Consider the following 14,043-nt stretch of genomic DNA (forward strand, 5'->3'; position numbering starts at 1 on the left):
GAGGGTATGAGCTATAGGGAGAGGTTAAGTAGGCTGGGTCTCTATTCCATGGAGAGCAGGAGGATGAGGGGAGATCTTATAGAGGTATCCAAAATTATGAGAGGAATAGATCGGGTAGATGCACAGAGTCTTTTGGCCAGAGCAGGGGAATCGAGGACCAGAGGACATAGGTTCAAGGTGAAGGGGAAAAGATTAGGAATCCAAGGGGTAACTTTTTCCACACAAAGGATATTGGGTGTATGGAACAAGCTGCCAGAGGAGGTAGTTGAGGCTGGGACTATCCCATCGTTTAACAGTTAGACAGGTACATGGATAGGACAGGTTTGGAGGGATATGGACCAAGCGCAGGCAAGTGGGGCTAGTGTAGCTGGTACATTGGTGGCCGGTGTGGACGAGTTTGGCCGAATGGCCTGTTTCCACACTGTATTACTCTAGGAGCTACCTACCTACATAACATACTGCAAATCATACACTAGTTGTAGATTGGAGTGGAGTATTTGTAATTCAAGAGTAGAAACCCATAATCAATGAGTTGGGAGGTACACAAAATTGCTGGGGAAACTCAGCGGGTGCAGCAGCATCTATGGAGCGAAGGAAATAGGCGACGTTTCGGGCCGAAACCCTTCTTCAGACTGATGGGGGGTGGGGAAAGAAAGAAGGAAAAGGGGAGGTGGAGGAGGAGCCCGAGGGCAGGCGGATGGGAGGGTGGGAGGAGACAGCTAGAGGGTTAAGGAAGGGGAGGAGACAGCACGGGCTAGCCAAATTGGGAGAATTCAATGTTAATGCCATAAGGACGCAAGGACCCCAGACGGAATATGAGGTGCTGTTCCTCCAATTTCCGCTGTTGCTCACTCTGGCAATGGAGGAGACCCAGGACAGAGAGGTCGGATTGGGAATGGGAGGGGGAGTTGAAGTGCTGAGCCACCGGGAGGTCAGGTAGGTTATTGCGGACTGAGCGGAGGTGTTCGGCGAAACGATCGCCCAACCTACGCTTGGTCTCACCGATGTAAATCAGCTGACATCTAGAGCAGCGGATGCAGTAGATGAGGTTGGAGGAGATGCAGGTGAACCTTTGTCGCACCTGGAACGACTGCTTGGGACCTTGAATGGAGTCGAGGGGGGAGGTGAAGGGACAGGTGTTGCATTTCTTGCGGTTGCAACGGAAAGTGCCCGTGGAGGGGGTGGTGCGGGAGGGAAGGGAAGAATTGACGAGGGAGTTGCGGAGGGAGCGGTCTTTGCGGAAGGCAGACATGGGGGGAGATGGGAAGATGTGGCGAGTGGTGGGGTCACGTTGGAGGTGGCGGAAATGGCGGAGGATTATGTGTTGTATTTGCCGGCTGGTGGGGTGAAAGGTGAGGACCAGAGGGACTCTGCCCTTGTTGCGTGTGCGGGGATGGGGAAAGAGAGCAGTGTTACGGGGTATGGATGAGACCCTGGTGTGAGCCTCATCTATGGTGGCGGAGGGGAATCCCCGTTCCCTGAAGAACGAGGACATTTCCGATGCCCTGGTATGAAATGTCTCATCCTGGGAACAGATGCGGCGTAGGCGGAGGAATTGGGAGTAGGGGATGGAGTCTTTACAGGGGGCAGGGTGGGAAGACGTGTAGTCCAGATAGCCATGTGAGTCAGTGGGTTTGTAATGTATGTCGGTCAGGAGTCTGTCCCCTGCGATGGAGATGGTGAGGTCAAGGAATGGTAGGGAAGTGTCGGAAATCGTCCAGGTGTATTGGAGTGCCGGATGGAAGTTGGTGGTGAAGTGGATGAAGTCAGTCAGTTGTGTGTGGGTGCAGGAGGTGGCACCAAAGCAGTCATCAATGTAGCGGAGGTAGAGGTCGGGGATGGGGCCCTGGTACGTCTCGAACAAGGATTGTTCAACGTGCCCGACAAAGAGGCAGGCGTAGCTGGGGCCCATGCATGTGCCCATAGCTACGCCTTGTGTTTGGAGGAAATGGGAGGAGTCAAATGTAAAGTTATTGAGGGTGAGGACCAACTCCGCTAAGCGGAGGAGAGTGTCAGTGGCTGGGTATAGGTTGCTCCTCTGGTCGCGGAAGAACCGGAGGGCTCTGAGGCCATCCTGGTGGGGGATGGACGTGTAGAGTGACCGGACATCCATGGTGATGATGAGGGGGTGAGGTCCCAGAGAGTGTAATGCATGGAGGCGGCGGAGAGTGTCTGAGGTGTCTAGAACATAGATGGGGAGGGATTTGACCAAGGGGGATAGGATGGAGTCAAGGTATGTGGAGATGAGTTCGGTGGGGCACGAACACGCAGAGACAATGGGTCTGCCGGGAGAGCCGGGTTTGTGGATTTTGGGGAGAAGGTAAAAACGGGCCGTGCGGGGCTGGGGAACGATGAGTTTGGAGGCTTGGTCAGGTAGGGCGTGGGAATTGATGAAGTCGGTGATGGTGCTAGAAATGGTGGCCTGGTGCTCGTCAGTGGGGTCATGGTCCAAGGGTAAGCAGGAGGAGGTGTCCGAGAGTTGGCGCGTGGCCTCAGCTTTGTAGAGATCGGCGCGCCAGACTACCACGGCACCTCCCTTGTCGGCTGGTTTGATGACCCAGTCTGGGTTTTTGCGGAGTGATTCGATGGCAGTGCGTTCAGAGGGGGAAAGATTGGAGTGAGACAGGGGAGTGGAGAAGTTGAGGCGGTTGACGTCGCGGCGGCAGTTCTGAATGAAGAGTTCCAGAGCCGGGACTTTATTAGGGAGGTTCCACGAGGACGGGGTGCGTTGGAGACGGGAAAAGGGGTCATCATTAGGGGGCGAGGACTCCTTCCCATGGAAGTGCGCTGTGAGGCGGAGACGACGGTAGAAGCGCTCCAAGTCATGGTGGGCGCGGAACTCATTGAGATGGGGACGGAGGGGGACAAAGGTGAGACCTCTGCTGAGGACAGACCGTTGAGTGGGGGAGAGGGGGAGGTCGGGGGGGATGGTGAACACCCGGCAGGGGTGGGAGTTGGGGCCAGAGGAAGGCAGGTGGGTAGACTGGGGACGGGGCGATGTGTGGGGGGGGGGGGGGGGGGGGGTTGTGGGTGTTGGAGGGGTGGTGGGTGGTCAGGGGGTGGGGGGGAGAGAGGGCTGTAAGGTGGGTGGGGAAGAGCGGGTGTGACATAGTTGGGGGGGGATGGGGGAGGGTCAGTGGAGCAGCCACTGAGGTTAGCACGGCTGGGCAGACGGGCGCTAGGACCCAGTGGAGTTAAGTCCAGGAGAGTGGGAGTAAGCAGCGTGAAGGCTCCAGGCCCAGTGCAGAGTCCAGGCTCCAGGTAAGGCGACGGCTGTGGGTTGCTGGAGGGGGGTGGAGTGGCGCGGGTCAACGGACCCGATGGTCGGAGTCCAGTGGCGCGGGTCAACGGACCCGATGGTCGGAGTCCTCCCACCCTCCCATCCGCCCGCCCTCGGGCTCCTCCTCCCCTTTTCCTTCTTTCTTTCCCCACCCCCCATCAGTCTGAAGAAGGGTTTCGGCCCGAAACGTCGCCTATTTCCTTCGCTCCATAGATGCTGCTGCACCCGCTGAGTTTCCCCAGCAATTTTGTGTACCTTCGATATTCCAGCATCTGCAGTTCCCTTTTGAACACATCAATGAGTTGGGCATGGGATGACCTGCAATCTAAATGGAATCCAGGATTGTCCAAAGGAAATGTGATAAAATTACCTTTTCACCTCAGGATAAAGCACTATTCATCTACTTCATGTCAGAATGAACTAATCTTTGACCAAGGTTACCACTATAAAAGCATCTCTTGCTTACTCTCCACAGGCGCCCGGCCTGCCCATGGCCAACAGGAGTCCATCTGCAGACTCTCTCTGACCAGGACAACTCCAGCAGCAGCGGCTCAGAGGCGCCCGTCTTCAAGCAGGGTCGGCAGCTGCCCATCTTCAGCGGGATCTCGGTGTCAGACCGAGGGGAGGGGGGGTGGATGTGGAGGGCTGCTGGCCAACCCGGCGGGACAGGCAGAGCCGAGCTGGAGCCAGCGGCTGCAAGTCCGGGGCCACCCCGCCAGCCCAGGGCCACCCCAGACACTTCCGGACAGGGACGGGACACCCGGGAGGGAACGGCCCAGCAGCTACTCAACAGCAGCCACAATGGATTTCAAACTACTTAAGTTACATCCTCAGCTGTCTAAGTAGGATTTTGCAGAAAGTGCTCACAAAATGGTGACCTCTATATTGCAGGAAGCGTGGAGATTAGGGATTCTTCTATGCAGAATGCTACTTTTCAGTCCAGAAAGAGAACTGCAAGCTTCTAATTGCCTCACTTCAGTTCTCCATCCTCTTCTCATTCTGACCTCTTCGCTTCCTTGTTTTACTCCAACAGTGTCCAATGCAAACTTGAGGAGCAGCAACTAATCCTTTATCTTATTATATTGCAACCCTCCAGCAGCATATTAAATTATTAGGCAGCATCTCTGGAGAGAAGGAATGGGCGACGTTTTAGGTCTAGACCCTTCTTCAGACTGATGTCAGGGGAGTGGGCGGGACAAAGATAGAATGTAGTTGGAGACAGTAAGACTGGGGGGAGAACTGGGGAGGGGATGGAGAGAGAGGGAAAGCAACGGCTATTTGAAGTTAGAGAAGTCAATGTTCATATCGCTGGGGTGTAAGCTACCCAAGCAAAATATGAGGTGCTGTTCCTCACTGACAATGGAGGAGGCCCAAGACAGAAATGTCAGATTGGGAATAAGAGGGAGAGTTGAAGCACTGAGCAACCAGGAGATCAGGTAGGGTTAAGGCGGACTGAGCGGAGGTGTTCAGCGAAATGATCGGCAAGCTGTGCTTGGTCTCGCCCATGTACAGAAGGTGACACCTGGAACAGCGGATACAGTAGATGAGGTTGGAGGAGGTGCAAGTGAACCTCTGCAATCTGGAAAGATTGTTGGTCCCAATCCCGACATCAGTCTGAAGAAAGGTCTCAACCCAAAACGTCGCCTATTCCTTCTCTTCAGAGATGCTGCCTGTCCCATGAGTTACTCCAGCATTTTGTGTCTACCTTCGATTTAAACCAGCATCTGCAGTTCTTTCCTACATATTAAATTATTAGCTATAGATAACCACCCTTGCCCCTCCCGCTCCACAGTTGCAACTGTATCTCCGTTTCAATGCGTTTCCTTCTATCTCTAGCCGGGTTTTTTTTTTTTAAAGCAATTATCAACTTTGTTCTGCACCCTATCACAGGCACCATTTCTGCCTCTCTCCACAATCAAAGACTCGTTTTCTCAGTTTTGCAGTTCCGATGAATGGTGTTTGACCAGAAAAGTAAACTTTGCTCAAGTTATAAGTGCTTTCAGGGTTGCGTGTTTTGGATTTCCAGCAACTGCATTATCTTTTCTACTCTAGTTCCCTCTCTCGTCCCTTTCTTAAATAGCAGCATTACATTTACTACATTCCAATCAGCTGGCAGTGTTCCAGGTCCAAGGAATCTTAGAAGATGATCACTAATGCATCCACTTATTCAGTAGCCAGTTTTTTTTTTACAACAATGGGATGCAGGCCATCAGCTCCAAGGCATTTATCATATTTTAATTCCCTTAAATTTATCTATTTTCCCTTTGATGATATTAATAACGAAGTCCCTCACTGTCATTAGATAACAAATGTCCCTCCATCTCTGCTAGTTACGTCCTCCACAGAGGTGACAGACGGAATTTTTTTTAATGCTGGAGCAATTTCTTTACTTGCCATTGTAATTTCACTCGCTCATCTCCAAAATGTTTGCTGCTCTATTTTAAATAAATGTATAACTATGCATGGTAGAAAGACTTTTGTATTTCTTGCTAATGTACTTTCAGTCAACCTTCACCCTTTATGATACTTTTTAGTTGATTGTTACGTGTAATCATTCTTTTACATTTTATACCAAGAAAGGTTAGAGCATTTCAACTATACTAATGACTCCACTTAATGTGAGAATATATAATAGTCTCAAAGCATTTCTTCCTGCTTGAACCTGCCTTCGCTAATCCTGTAATGATAATAGCAGATTTTAAAAGTGACATAAGAAACGGTTTAAAAATTTATTTGACAAGATCCCACATACAGCATGCAAACAAGCCCTTCGGTCCAAATTGCCCATACGGATCAAGATGCCCATCTACACTGTCGCATCTGCCTATGTTTGACCCATATCCCTCAAAACCTTTCCTATCCAGGTACCTGCCGAAATATCTTTTAAATAATGTTATAGTACCCGCCTCAACTACCTCCTCTGGCAGCTTGGTTTGGCTTAGCGGAAGAAATCAGAGGGTGGCAGTGGAGGGTTGTTATTCAGATTATAGGCCAATGACCAATGGTGTGCCTCAGGAATCAGTGCTTCGTCACTGTTGATTGTCATCTATATCAATGATTTCGATGAAAATGTTATTAACATGGTTCATTAGTTTGCAGATGACACCAGAATTGGTAGTATTGTAGACAGTAAGGTTATAAGACTATAATATGATCTAGATAAAATGGGGAAGTGGTCTAAGAAATTGAATTTATCTCCGACTAATGTGAGATATGCACTTTGTCAAGTTAAACCAGGGCTTGCACAGTAAATGGTAGGACCTTGCACAGTAAATGATAGGACCTTGGAGAGAGTTGCAGAACAGAGACCTGGGATGCATGCACACAATTCCTTGTAAATGCCACACGCGTAGACCAGGTGCTGAAGAAGGCATTTGATGTATTTCCCTTCATCAGTGAGGGCATTGAATACAGGGATTGGGACATCACATTACAACTTTACCAATCATTGGCGAGACCACAGGACCCGCAGTACAATTATTTGCAGTACCGAGTACTTGTTATCTGTAGTTCTGGTCGACCAACTACAGGAAGAATGTCATTACATTGGAACGGGTGAAGAATGGATTCATGAGGATGTTACCAGGTCTGGAAGGCTTGAATTACAAGAAACTGGGACTGTTTTCACTGGAGCTTAAGAGGTTCATGGCCATAGAGATATTCAAAATTATGAGTTTTTTTGTTGGTAAGATGGATGGTTATAGTACTTTTCCCCCAGCGGACTCCAAAACTAGAGGCATAGATTTAAGGCGAGAGGGGAAAGATATTAAAAAAGGGGACATGAGGGGCAACTTTTTCTGACAAAGACGGTGGTAGATACATGGAATAAGCTGCCAGTGGAAACTGTAGCGGTCAAATTGCAACATCTAAAAAACATTTAGACATGGGTATGGAAGGTTTAGAAACATAGAAAATAGGTGCAGGAGTAGGCCATTCGGCCCTTCGAGCCTGCACCGCCATTCAATATGATCATGGCTAATCATCCAACTCAGTATCCTGTACCTGCCTTCTCTCCATACCCCCTGATCCCTTTAGCCACAAGGGCCACATCTAACTCCCTCTTAAATATAGCCAATGAATTGGCCTCAACTACCTTCTGTGGCAGAGAGTTCCAGAGATTCACCACTCTGTGAAAAATGTTTTTCTCATCTCGGCCCTAAAGGATTTCCCCTTTATCCTTAAACTGACCCCTTGTACCGGACTTCCCCAACATCGGGAACAATCTTCCTGCATCTAGCCTGTCCAACCCTGTAAGAATTTTGTAAGTTTCTATAAGAACCCCCCTCAATCTTCTAAATTCTAGCGAGTACAAGCCGAGTCTATCCAGTCTTTCTTCATATGAAAGTCCTGACATCCCAGGAATCAGTCTGGTGAACCTTATCTGTACTCCCTCTATGTCAAGAATGTCTTTCCTCAGATTTGGAGACCAAAACTGTACACAATACTCCAGGTGTGGTCTCACGAAGACCATGTACAACTGCAGTAGAACCTCCCTGCTTCTATACTCAAATCCTTTTGCTATGAATGCTAACATACCATTCGCTTTCTTCACTGCCTGCTGCACCTGTATGCCGTGGTAGTCTGGCGCGTCGATCTCTACAAAGCTGAGGCCACGCGCCAACTCTCGGACACCTCCTCCTACTTACCCTTGGGCCATGACCCCACTGACGAGCACCAGGCCACCATATCTAGCACCATCACCGACTTCATCAATTCCCACGCCCTGCCCGACCAAGCTTCCAACCTCATCGTTCCCCAGCCCCGCACAGCCCGTTTTTACCTTCTCCCCAAAATCCACAAACCCGGCTCTCCCGGCAGACCCATTGTCTCTGCTTGATCGTGCCCCTCTACCTCCGTTACATTGACGACTGCTTTGGGGCCACCTCCTGCACCCACACACAACTGACTGACTTCATCCACTTCACCACCAACTTCCATCCGGCACTCCAATACAGCTGGACCATTTCCGACACTTCCCTACCATTCCTTGACCTCACCATCTCCATCGCAGGGGACAGACTTCTGACCGACATACACTACAAACCAACTGACTCACATGGCTATCTGGACTACACGTCTTCCCACCCTGCCCCCTGTAAAGACTCCATCCCCTACTCCCAATTCCTCCGCCTACGCCGCATCTGTTCCCAGGAACGGGGATTCCCCTCCGCCACCATAGATGAGGCTCGCACCAGGGTCTCATCCATACCCCGCAACACTGCTCTCTCTCCCCATCCCCGCACTCGCAACAAGGGCAGAGTCCCCCTAGTCCTTACCCTTCACCCCACGAGCCGGCAAATACAACAAATAATCCTCCGCCATTTCCGCCACCTCCAACGTGACCCCACCACTCGCCACATCTTCCCATCTCCCCCTATGTCTGCCTTCCGCAAAGACCGCTCCCTCCGCAACTCCCCTGTCAATTCTTCCCTTCCCTCCCGTACCACCCCCTCCCCGGGCACTTTCCGTTGCAACCGCAAGAAATGCAACACCTGTCCCTTCACCTCCCCCCTCGACTCCATTCAAGGACCCAAGCAGTCGTTCCAGGTGCGACAAAGGTTCACCTGTATCTCCTCCAACCTCATCTACTGCATCCACTGCTCTAGATGTCAGCTGATTTACATCGGGGAGACTAAGCGGAGGTTGGGCGATCGTTTCGCCGAACACCTCCGCTCAGTCCGCAATAACCTACCTGAACTCCTGGTGGCTCAGCACTTCAACTCCCCCTCCCATTCCCAATCCGACCTCTCTGTCCTGGGTCTCCTCCATTGCCAGAGTGAGCAACACCGGAAATTGGAGGAACAGCACCTCATATTCCGCCTGGGTTGCTTGCGTCCGGATGACATGAACGTTGAATTCTCCCAGTTTTGCTAGCCCTTGCTGTCTCCTCCCCTTCCTTAACCCTCGAGCTGTCTCCTCCCATCCCCCAGCCCTCGGGCTCCTCCTCCTCCCCTTTTTCCCTTCCTTCTCCCTCCCACCCCCCATCAGTCTGAAGAAGGGTTTCGGCCCGAAACGTCGCCTATTTCCTTCGCTCCATAGATGCTGCTGCACCCGCTGAGTTTCTCCAGCATTTTTGTGTACCTGCCTACTTTCAATGACTGGTGTACCATGACACCCAGGTCTCGTTGCATCTCCCCTTTTCCTAATCGCCACCATTTAGATAATAGTCTACTTTCCTGTTTTTGCCACCAAAGTGGATAACCTCACATTTATCCACATTATACTGCATCTGCCATGCATTTGCCCACTCACCCAGCCTATCCAAGTCACCTTGCAGCCTCCTTGCATCCTCCTCACAGCTAACACTGCCCCCCAGCTTCGTGTCATCCGCAAACTTGGAGATGTTGCATTCAATTCCCTCGTCCAAATCATTAATATATATTGTAAATAGCTGGGGTCCCAGCACTGAGCCTTGCGGTACCCCACTAGTCACTCCCTGCCATTCTGAAAAGGACCCGTTTACTCCTACTCTTTGCTTCCTGTTTGCTAGCCAGTTCTCTATCCACATCAATACTGAACCCCCAATACCGTGTGCTTTAAGTTTGTATACTAATCTCTTTAGAATGATATTGGCATGTTTCTGTGCCATATAACTATGAATCTAATAATACAATAGTATGCAAAACAAACGGGTTAGTGATGAGTTATGTGATAAGCTGCAAATAATTTCGAGAATAAAATGTCCGTAACATGACACCGGCGAAAATCAACCAATTCATTCCACATGCTTGCACTATCTAGCAACATCCTGAATGCCATAATTTATATCACAGCAGATGACGACAGATGTTACCTATTTTTACAGTCGCATATTGCAACAATTATCAGTGATCACATAACCAAATACACTCAGGCAATCGTCATGTTCGTTTCTAACTTCTCTACACCCACACCAGAAAATAATTTTCTAACCCCAACATCTCCTGAATTCTCTGAAAGTAATTTCTGGTACTATCCTCAAAAAGTACTTAAAAGGAAGCAAATTCAATTTGTTCTGCCCACATTTCTATTTATTTTTATTCAGCATAAACCTTGCCACAGTCTTATGCATTCAAATATCACATTATAAACACCCATTGCCCTCAGTTGAGTTTGGTACATAGAAAAAAAAAAAAGTACTTGTATCCATGTGAAAAATAATATGGGAACACCATCAGAAAAAAATCATCATTTTAGAACTATCCCTATATTAAATCCAAAATGTGTTCTTTTGAAATCTGCAAATGTAAATAGCAACTCGGATACACAGTTATGCACACAGTTTAGTTCAAATTATTGCTCTGCTTTATCTCCGCAATATACAGATCACATGTCAAATCTACAGTCTAATAGCTTGTACTATATCGAAAAGCAAATCCAAAGTGTATCCTGTAAAGCACACTAACTTAAAATCTACTTAATTTGAAAGAAATTGTTCATAATCATTAGTAGAATTTCAACCAACATATTGGACAATACATTTTGACGATTCATCAACCGACTAACCGTGAAGTCACGCGGGGGGGGGGGGGGGGGGGGGGGGGGGGGGGAGCTGGTATTGAGGTTCTAATGCCTAATATATGGCAAGTTCAAAACTTAACATTTGACTGAGGGATCATGATTGAATTATCCATTAGGAACAGTAAGCAATTAGCTGTCATATTGTCCTGAATTTCAAGCTCTGCAAATCGCTCATGTTCATATTAAATTAATATCTAAACAGTTGCATGGTTAATGTGGTACAATGAACAGAAATAAATAATCAATTACAAATCAAGAATAACAGCATGTCATTTTTCAACTTTAAAAAGTCTGTTTTCCCATTTCTTTTGGTCCTCTCCAAAACAAATCAACACTCATTACATTTAGTCACAAAACCGAAATATGCACAATGAAAGAAGATGCCTTCAAAATAAATCATATATTTTCCCAGAAATAAGTTCAAAACACTTACTATGGTCAGGTCCCTTATCAGGTAAATGTTAAAATTGATTTGATGTAACTGCATGATCCCCATGTAGACTCTATTCCACACTCTGCATCACAACAGTATTTTCCAAAGACATTTCTATAATCTACTCGAGAAGATCCACTGAAATAAATGCCGAAATACAGCACCAATATACATCTCGTCAAATTCCCTAACTGATATTGTCCAAACAACCAACGCATATGTCTCCCACCTGAAAATATGTATTGTACAATCCCCCATCTTAGCACAAATCATGATAAATAACATTGTACCAATGAGTGTTTTGTCAAAATGCAAACTATAAAGTAACCATATAGTTATGCCTTAGTGCAACACCAATGACATTATTCAGAACTCAATGTCAACAAATTCCACCGATTACAAAAACATTTTTTTACAACATTCTATTATAAACAAAAAACGTTAACAAGAGTTGGAATCTCGGCAGCAACTTTCGAGTGCTCAACCTTCATTCTTGGAGAATGGGGGGCTTTAAACTTGGGCTCTTAAAACAGTTTAAATTATGGTGTGCCCGTTTTGGTCTTGACCACATTAAAAGTGTGTCAAGAAGCCGATATTTTAAATCACATTTGAAGGCACACAAGTTCGTTCTACAGCATACTTTATCTTACAGATTTCAGATGACACATCGGGTGAGATAACAAACAGAAGACTCTGAAGTTACTATTTGGTAAGATAATATTGTTTCTTAAAAAAAAAGCAAACAAAAAAAACTGCTCTCAAATTACATACCTGTTACTTCCTTGCTAAATGTCTATATCATCATATGATTTGGCACAAGATAACGAACTTGAAATGTTGGTGTTCAACATGAACCATCTGAAAATCTAATTCCTTTTCACCAGATAAGCCAAGCGTAGCAGTTAAATACACATAGGCTGCGCTCGGGAGAAAAATGGAAAGAAAAACACTACAAGTGGGCGAATGTTGAACTGCTGGTTTGCAGAGAAACTGGCTTCAGAGGTATTTTCAATTTTTTTTTAAAAGCAAATATCTTACATTGCAGTTCCACAGGATGTGTTCGACCATCACAACAGTATCAATGGAATTTTGACACCAAGTGGTTTGTTTTACTTCAGGTTTTCCTTCCGGGCGCACAAGTGCAGGAATATTGGCGGAATGTTAAAATTCGTAGGAGTACAAAAGGAGGTATCCGCACACAGGAAACAGCAGGATGGCCGAGGCTGCCAACTCTACGTGTGTTGCCAACCGAGCGGGCGGGCAGGAACAAGCTCGCCTGCCAACTGCACCCACAGGCATCCCAGCGTGGGGGGGGAGGGGAAGGGAGGAAGCACGCATGCGCATTGCCCATTCCTTCCCCCCCCGCGGCCGGTTAATGGACAGCCGAGCGACCAATCAGCGGGCACAGACCCCCCTGACCGCGTCACGCACCCGCTCAGCCAATGGGAGCCGGCAAAAGGGGCGGGACATGAGCGGTCGCGGCGCGGGCTCGTCGGACGCCAACGGCCGCCGGTAAACCGCACCAAGAGTAGGTAAGGCCGATAGAAGTAACCGCACCTCATGCACACCCACCTGGACCGAAGGGAATCCGATAGGGAAGTCCTTTTTAAAAATGTATCTCGTTTCTCAGTTTGGAAAAAATGCAGGCATATCAAATCAAATCAAATCAAACGCCGCCTTTGATTATATGTCGCGGTACAGGCACATTTCTCCTCACGGGTAGAGTTTCTAAGGGGAGCCGAAACTTGAGACGAGATGTGCTCACGCAGCCGCCGGCTTTCTCGGAGTTTTTATTTAATCCACAAGCCGCTGCTATTCGACCGAACTTGACGAACGGCCGGTGTCGCGCGGCGCGGGGACTGATTGACAGGAGTCAAGGGGAGGGGCTAGGCTGAGCCAATCAAGTGCGTGTGGGTGGGCGGGGTCGGTCGACCACGGGGTGGGGCTAGAGCGCACGCCGTCTGTCAATCACGCCCCCCCCCCCCCCCACTCCCGGCGGCAGGCAGGTGGCGCAGACATGGTGCCCATTGCAGCATGTGCAGAAGATGCCACCAGTGCAAGAGAAGAAATAATCATTGCTGTATGTCCAGATGAAGCGTGGAAAGGAGAAAAAAGATGCTGCATTTTCTGGGTTGATATATACCTGAAAAGCTCGGGCTTGATCGGATTTTTCTGGATTTACATTGCACTAAACGTTATTCCCTTATCATGTGTCTACACTGTAAATGGCTGGAGTGTAATCATGTACTGTCTTTCTGCTGACTGGATAGCATGCAACAAAAGCTTGAAAAACAGAAAACATACGTGGCTAGACACTAAATGCTGGAGTAACTCAGCGAAACATCAAGCATCTCCCAAGAGATGTGATGTTTTGGGCCGAGACCCTTCTTCAGACTGACTCGACCCAAACGTCACCCTTTCCTTCTCTCCAGAGATGCTGCCTGTCCTGCTGAGTTACTGCAGCACTTTGTGTCTATCTTCGGTGTAAACCAGCATCTGCGGTTCCTTCAAAGGTCTGTTTATTGTCACGTGTACCAATTAAGGTACAGTGAAACTCGAATTACTGCAGTTCCTTCCTAAACATACGTGGCGACTCTTTGCGTTCTTTGTGTATCGTATGCAAAAACAAACATTTCACAGTACCTTGGTACATGTGACAATAAAATATCATTGTCATGTCATTAGGTGCAGGAGAAGGCCATTCGAGCTAGCACCGCCATACAATGTGATAATGGCTGATCATCCCCAATCAGCACCCCGTTCCTACCTTCTCCCCATATCCCCTGACTCCGCTATTTTTAAGAGCACTATCTAGCTCTCTCTTGTAAGC

At 48.2% G+C, this 14,043-nt stretch overlaps 1 protein-coding gene across 4 annotated transcripts in view; it reads right to left on the reverse strand.

Annotated features, from left to right (window-relative positions):
* glce (glucuronic acid epimerase) overlaps window positions 1–13,086 on the reverse strand; it is an 80,354-nt gene extending 67,268 nt beyond the window's left edge. Inside the window, exon 1 of one of the 4 annotated variants that reach the window (XM_033050442.1) lies at window positions 12,786–13,086. Coding sequence is in view for 1 of the 4 variants with exons in the window: in XM_033050445.1 (XP_032906336.1) it covers window positions 12,252–12,253 (2 nt within the window). In the remaining 3 variants the exon portion in view is untranslated. Of the gene's footprint in view, window positions 1–11,984; window positions 12,225–12,251; window positions 12,551–12,785 lie in introns of those variants that run through there. The other 3 variants (XM_033050443.1, XM_033050445.1, XM_033050444.1) reach the window with 3 other exon arrangements.
* Between the last annotated feature and the right edge of the window lie 957 nt (window positions 13,087–14,043).

Source organism: Amblyraja radiata, chromosome 34 (genome assembly GCF_010909765.2).
Source record: "Amblyraja radiata isolate CabotCenter1 chromosome 34, sAmbRad1.1.pri, whole genome shotgun sequence".
In the NCBI taxonomy this organism is placed as follows: domain Eukaryota; kingdom Metazoa; phylum Chordata; class Chondrichthyes; order Rajiformes; family Rajidae; genus Amblyraja; species Amblyraja radiata.